The 7231-nt window shown below is 36.0% G+C and overlaps 2 protein-coding genes across 3 annotated transcripts in view; one reads left to right on the forward strand and one right to left on the reverse strand.

The window, feature by feature from the left end:
- The window catches only part of LOC107591073 (polynucleotide 5'-hydroxyl-kinase NOL9-like), a 6832-nt gene extending 4677 nt beyond the window's left edge, over nucleotides 1–2155 (reverse strand). Inside the window, exons 1-3 of one of the 2 annotated variants that reach the window (XM_016280075.1) lie at nucleotides 2087–2155; nucleotides 660–1186; nucleotides 257–479 (exon numbers count right to left, since the gene is read on the reverse strand). In XM_016280075.1, the coding sequence (XP_016135561.1) occupies nucleotides 257–479; nucleotides 660–1133 (697 nt within the window). In that variant the 5' untranslated portion in view covers nucleotides 1134–1186; nucleotides 2087–2155. Of the gene's footprint in view, nucleotides 1–256; nucleotides 480–659; nucleotides 1187–1542; nucleotides 1887–2086 lie in introns of those variants that run through there. The other variant, XM_016280076.1, reaches the window with a different exon arrangement.
- A 27-nt stretch (nucleotides 2156–2182) lies between these two features.
- LOC107591072 (zinc finger and BTB domain-containing protein 48-like) overlaps nucleotides 2183–7231 on the forward strand; it is a 7316-nt gene continuing 2267 nt past the window's right edge. The window contains exons 1-9 of the mRNA XM_016280074.1: nucleotides 2183–2301; nucleotides 3535–4284; nucleotides 4481–4773; nucleotides 5472–5583; nucleotides 5704–5796; nucleotides 5882–5968; nucleotides 6084–6238; nucleotides 6498–6634; nucleotides 6763–6927. Coding sequence (XP_016135560.1) covers nucleotides 3535–4284; nucleotides 4481–4773; nucleotides 5472–5583; nucleotides 5704–5796; nucleotides 5882–5968; nucleotides 6084–6238; nucleotides 6498–6634; nucleotides 6763–6927 — 1792 coding nt within the window. The 5' untranslated portion in view covers nucleotides 2183–2301. The remainder of the gene's footprint in view (nucleotides 2302–3534; nucleotides 4285–4480; nucleotides 4774–5471; nucleotides 5584–5703; nucleotides 5797–5881; nucleotides 5969–6083; nucleotides 6239–6497; nucleotides 6635–6762; nucleotides 6928–7231) is intronic.

A 7231-nucleotide genomic window follows, 5' to 3' on the forward strand; every position in this document is an offset into this window, starting at 1 on the left:
TATATATATATATATATATATATATATATATATAAACATGACATTTCAGCAAACTTGTAATACAAAAAATGTTAGTAATTATTAATGTAATCAATAAACTAGGTATATATGATGATGATGATGATGATGATATCTACTACTACTTTTACCCCATTCACCTGCAATGTCTTTCCTTGGAAATGGAAGGTATGAGGGTGAGAAAACTACATAAAAATAATTTAAATGTAATAAGGAGGCAGGACACTCCTGATGCTACCTGAAGAGAAATATTTGCGAACAATGGCTTTTGCTTCCAGCAGCCCCTCTTTCTTGTTCTTGCCGGAGGGGGGGTTGTTTCCCAAGGCCGTGATGGTGAGCGGGCAGTGAGACGGTGGTGAGAACAGGGGGTAAGGCTGTTGGCCCTCCTCGATGGTGAAGCCCAGCACCTCTACGTGACCATAGAGGCAAGTGAGCAGGCACTTCCCACGGAAACACAAGACCTGCACAAACATCAGACACAAAACTCAGTCTTCTTGCAGAAACTAGTGATGGGAAATCAATATGATTAACTGATCAACATTTGACTGTTTTAAAGTTTGTAATGCTAATATTATATATAACATTATAAATACACACACATCATTGTGTTTAAAAGCGTATAGCTGAGATGATCAGTCTACCTGGCCTTGTTTCATGACTAAAACAGCACGGTTGTGGGTATGATCAAAGTGGGCATGGAATTGAAGACCGTCCTCCTCCATCTGGTCTGTTTTAGGTGAGGTTGAACTCTCCATGCCATTCTTAAGAACACTATTGGCATATTCACTCCATTCTTGAGAGTCCACTGAATTGCTGCTGTCATCCAGTTCTGTGCCTCCATTTGTATGGACATGAGCAAAAATCACAGAAGTGGCCTTTTCCTTTCTCTCCTCAGGACAACTGTCTTCAGGGATAGGCTTCGTATACAACTTCTTCAACTGTTTTAATGCAGGTTTCTCCCTTTTGGTTATCGGTTGCGCCAACTTTGCAGTCCCAGGACTTGTATTTAGGAGCGATGAGTCCCGTCCGTGTATCATTTTGCGCCATTTATTCTTGCCATGGCGTTTTGTGGAGTTTTGCGACCGAGAAGAAACCTTGTGGACTTTCATTGTCATCCAATGAACTCCAACAAGACTAAAAACTTCATAAATCCAGGGCAGGGAGACACCTGTGAATGAAGACAGTCGAGTAACGACAACATAAGCACAGCTGGAGTCACTAAAAGGATTTTAAAAGTGGATGGACAGATAGAAAGATAGAATAACGAAAAGCTTAAACAGAATATCATTAGGTTGCTGGCTTTGTCAAGTTAACATAATAGCTTAATCACTACCTGTTATTAATAGTACTACCTGTTTGCCTTACCTTATTCAGTTGGTATAATATGATGCAATATTATCGTACCACACACATTATTACTAATCTCTAGTAAGAGTATAATTTGTTGTGATTTGATACTTTCACAGCTGTTAGTTGTTAAACATAACTGCAGCGATGCCGTTAGTTCATGTAACGTTAACTTACCTGTTTAAAGTCAGAAGCCGCTGTAACCGCAAACAAAACAGATCTGAATCAAATCAAACGTGGAACACGTATAAATAGAGTTTATGTGAATATGCCGTTGTTTCTATGTAACTGGCAGTGGCTTCATGTGAGCATCAAATCACGCTGCACGATGCTGTTGTGGTTCCACTCCACTAATCGAGAAAAAGCTGCTCATTTCCCCCTTTTGAGCTGCTTTAAGACCGCACTGTCACCGTTTGAAAGGATAAATATAGTAGAGACAAAAATGAGGCGTAAAACATATTAAATGTAGCACTCTCTGGTTAACAGAAGCAATTATGTGCAGCGCTGAGTGCTCACAGTTAGCGTTTGTGCCATGTGATGGCCAATAACAAATGTCACGGAGTTCGAGTATTAATTCTATACTACCCTCCTGAATCAATACTTCGCTGTAAAACAATTTACCATAACTTTCAAAAATGTTATACATTTGAAGAATTGGTGTGCAGTTTGGTTGTATGAACTAAACTATTCAATCAGTTCATATTTGAAGAAATGCACTTACAGCGTAATGGGTTGAACGGCCAGCTACCGGAGACTTCAACAATATTTCAACGTCACTTCCTGTTTCTGTTTCAACATGGCTTCTTGATGTTTAGCTCAAATTAAGCATTTGTTGCTATACGTTATATATTTTACTTAGTAAGTTACATAACGCATATATGTGGGCTTTCAGTATATGAAAAAAAGATGAGAGCGATGATCTAATTTACGCTAAAGGTGAGTCTTAAACGCTTGATTGTGCGGCGAGTAGTTTAGGGAGCGTCATTAAAATGCGGACATTGTGGTTAACGTTAAGGTAATGTTAATGAATCAAATAGTTGTTAACTAGTCAAAGTTATCCGCATAGTATGGGAAAACATTCTTGAACATGGATGGATGAAAACGTGCAGAATTATACCGTGTACTGTTTTATAAAATGAACTGCGCCAAAATAAGAGCTTACGATAACCAACTATGCTTGTAGTAGAATAATTGCAGTATTTTAGGATTTTCAAGAATTGCTCAAAGTTGTGCGAGCTCTACAAACATTGTGTCTTAATAAAACATTTATAAATAAGGATTATATAATAATAAAACCAAAACAGACACACGTTATTATTGTATTTTACACAAATTTATTATAATTTCTGAGCATGAACATGTTTTCTTATCATAAATATCCATGATTACAATTTTTAAAAGTAGTTTAAAATTTAAACGAAGTATTTTTGTTTATAATTTTAATATTTCATTTAAATGAAAACGTGCAGAATTATTCGGTGTACTTTTTAAAATAAACGGAACTACGCCAAAATAAGCAAACTATTGCTATAAACACCCATGCTTGTGCAATAATTGCGATATTTCATGATTTTCTAAAATTATTTAAAGTTGCATAAAACATTTATTAGTAATGAGTGTAATAATAAAACCAGACCACTTACCACATTTTTTATTTTACACAAATTAATTATAATTATAAGAATTAATTTTTTTAATTATTATTATAAATGCCCATTAACACTATTTGTAAAAATATTAAAAATGTAAATGAGACATATAAATAATTTACTATTTATAATTTAAATATATAATATTTATAATTGTAATATTTAATTAAATAATTTTTTGTGAACTGTTCATAAAACAAACTAAACCGAAATAAGCGAGCTATTGCAACAAACAACTGTGCTTGTAGTACGATAATTGCAGTTTTTCATGATTTGAAAAAATTATTTACATTTATTAATAATTAGCTTGAGCTTTTTTGATTATTATAAATATCCGTGAATTAGTAAAAATTGACATTTTTAATTAAATATTTATATTACTTTAAATAGAATATTTATAATTTAAATGAATACATTTATTAATGTATACATTTATGTTGTATGTTATGTTGTCTTTATCTGTAATTTCATTCAGATAAAATGACTATTAAAATTAAACCGATGTCTCCTGCTTGTCCAGATGGAGATACTTGCTGAAGGGACCTCTCACGCTCAGCGGGTGCTGTCCTTGCTCAACCAACAGAGGGGTCTTGGCCACTTCTGTGATGCCATGTTGAGCACAGCGAGTGGACAAGTGCATCTGGCCCATCGTAATGTTCTTTCCTGCTTCAGCCACTTGTTCCAAGACCCCAGTTCAAACATGCCATGTATAAAGATCGAGCTGCCATTAGAGTGCCCTGATGATGGACTAGAGCTACTGCTTAACTTTTTTTACACTGGTGAACTCCAGTTAGACGACAGCAATTTAGAGAAGATTCAGAATGCAGCTAGCGGACTATCAGTGCCGGATTCTCTCATACCTTGCCAGAGTTTGCCAGGTGTAGAGAATTTACAGTCACCTGTCTCGAGTGAAGATGAAAAAGACAAACCACTGTTCCCTCTCACATCTGCAGACGCTCAGCCTGATCACACCCCGAAAGGAAAGACTAGATCTTGGCAGAGGACGAAAAAGAAGTCTGATGCATGCAGGGTAGGTTCAGAGGTCACAGCTAGCAATGATGACCCTCCTGCCTCGACGTCTACTACCACCACACGTTCTGGAAGGCATGTAAAAGGGCCCAATCGACTAGTCGGGGAAAGTCGTATATCAACTGTGATGAGGCAGGGAGCAGGAAGAAGAAAACCATCATCTCTAGAAGACAAAGAGCAGGAGACTTCTGCCACTGAGTACGGAGATCACCTCAAACATCAAGACATGAGTGAGACTGAGGTACTCGGTACATCCATACTCAACCAGAAGACATTTATTCAATTAAAATAATTGAAACTTGATCATCTATGGGTTGATCTGACAATTGAATGCTATAATAATGTATCGTGTCCAATTTTTGACCTAATTTCACTTAATACCAAATCAAAATTCTTGATTTTACTTGTAATCTGTTATTGTTAATTCTCTGTTGCAGGTGGATGGATCTGTTGATAGCCAAAATGACAATGATGTCGACAATGACGATGATGACAGTGACAGAGGTGACAGTATGGATATTCTTATTGAAGGAACTGATGAAGAGTATGTGCCTCATGATTCACCTTGCTCGACCTCAAAGACTCCACGGGGAAAGCGCAAACGACATGAAAAACGTACCAATAAAGAGAATGGGGAAGGAACATCTAAAGACAGAAAGAAAGGCTCTGTCAAATGTCCAACATGCCATAAAACATTCCTCAGCAAGTACTACCTGAAAGTGCACAACAGGTATGTTCCTCTTTGTTAGGCATATATATAATATACATATGTATGTTTTAATATCTAATAAGTATACATATGTACACACCACTATTCAAATGTTTGAGGTTAGTTAGATGTTTTTTGAAAAGTTTCTTATGCTCACCAAGGCTGTACTTGTTTGATGATGAATACAATACAATTGTGAAATAACATTGCAATTTAAAATAACTGTTTTCTGTTTTAATGTCATTTATTCCTGTGATGCAATGCTGCATTTTCAGCAGCCATTACTCCAGTCTTCATTCTAATATTCTGATTTGCTGCCCAAGAAACATTTATTATTATTATTATCATCAGTTCTGAAAACAGTTGTGCTGCTTAATAACTTGGAAATGGTGATTCATTTGTGAGTATAATGTTCAAAAGAACAGCATTTATTTGAATAGAATGCTTTGTTACATTATAAATGTCTCATTATAAAATGACACATTTGACTAATTTTAATGTGTCCTTGCTGAATAAAAGTTACTGACCCCTAACGTTTGAATGTTTATATATAATTAGTAATATTGTAATTACATACTGTATATAACATTATTGTTATATATAGAGGCTGGTGTTTTTTAAATTGCTATTTAATTATTTTTTGTAATGTTTATAAGTAATATGGCTCATCATGCCTTAATGTGAAGTTCCGTCTTTGCTTTCTTCTTGCTGTCTGCAAGGAGACATACAGGAGAGAAGCCTTTTGAATGTGCTAAATGTGGGAAGTGCTACTATAGGAAGGAAAACCTGCTGGAGCATGAAGCCAGGAATTGTCTTATCAGAGCAGAAGTGGTGAGTTTGAAAGTGGAGGACAGTTAACAATATGCATAAATACAATAAAATAACAATAATGCATCATTTTTGGTAGTTACTGATGCACAAATACTTAATGCAACTTTTGGTTTGTGCCAGGTGTTTTCTTGTTCAAAATGTACCATGACCTTTAAAAAGCGACATGAGCTGCGTCTTCACACGGTCACACACACAGGAGAGATGCCCAATAAGGTACGTCATCCATTGTAGAGGTCAGATATGACCTTTTATCAACAGACATTGTGCCGAATAGATGTAATTTTACTTGTCATGTTAGTGCACGTCATGCCCTGAGCAGTTCATGCAGAAGAAAGACCTCAGGATCCACATGATTAAAATTCACGGAGCTCCCAAACCACACGCTGTAAGTGACTCTAATGCTAATAACTTGGTCGGCAATATCATAAAGCCCTGCTATGGAAAACTGAACAAAATCAGAGTTGATTACTGATGTATTATCTGTCACATGTCTCGTCTAGTGTCCGTTGTGTCCCAAGTGTTTCCTGTCCCGCACTGAGCTACGTCTACACGAGGCAGCCAAGCATCGTGGTGAGAAACTGTTTGTGTGTGAGGAGTGTGGCCATCGGGCCTCCAGCCGCAACGGCCTGCAAATGCACATCAAAGCCATTCACAGGTAAACACATGACATGAACAACAAAGAACTGAAACATGCTTTATTTATAGTTTAGACTGATTGCTAATTATTTTTGCCCGCTATTCAAAGTCGAGGTTGTTAGCGAATTCTGCATTTATGCATGCATGTGGTGAAAAGACCATAAATAGCTGGACAAGAAAGAAACCTTTTTGTGATGTTTATATGTGTAATCCATTTTGCATGTTTGTGTTTACTGGTTGGATTCTCGCTGAGCTGTATCTGTTGCGCTTCTTTCCAGAAATGAGCGTCCTTTTGTGTGCGAGTTCTGCAATCATGCTTTTACCCAGAAAGCCAATCTCAACATGCACCTTCGAACACATACTGGAGAGAAACCTTTCCAGTGCCACCTCTGCGGCAAGACATTTCGCACACAAGGTAATTTCACAGACAGAGTGATTTAGCTCGGGCTATTTTGATTTCTAGTTCATTTTTAAAATCAAATCCACGCAGTTTCTGTATTAGTTTTGTATTGTTAACCAAATGTTTGCTGATTGTTTGAACAGCGAGTCTGGACAAACACCACCGCACGCATACAGGAGAACGGCCATATAGTTGTGAGTTTTGTGAGCAGCGCTTTACTGAGAAAGGCCCTCTCTTACGCCACATAGCCAGCAAACACCAAGAAGGTCGACCACACTTTTGCCACATCTGCAACAAAACCTTTAAAGGTAAGATATCTGGACAATTACACTTTTGAGGCAGTATTGAGAACAATTATATAGATAACAAAAAGAAAAAATATTATGTTACATATTATTAAAAATTTTTAAGAAAATGTATTTGAAATAAATTAATCATTTGCATTATATATATATATATGTAATTTATATAAATTCTATAATATATTATATAAAAGTTAATTAATTTAATAATATTGTTTTTATTTAATTAACGTTTATATAATTTACATAGTTTTATTTGACAGCAAATTTTATTTTCATTACCTTCAAAAACAGTAATATATAATATTAT

This window comes from Sinocyclocheilus grahami, unplaced genomic scaffold (assembly GCF_001515645.1).
Source record: "Sinocyclocheilus grahami isolate Dianchi unplaced genomic scaffold, SAMN03320097.WGS_v1.1 scaffold137.1, whole genome shotgun sequence".
Classification (NCBI taxonomy): Eukaryota; Metazoa; Chordata; class Actinopteri; order Cypriniformes; family Cyprinidae; genus Sinocyclocheilus; species Sinocyclocheilus grahami.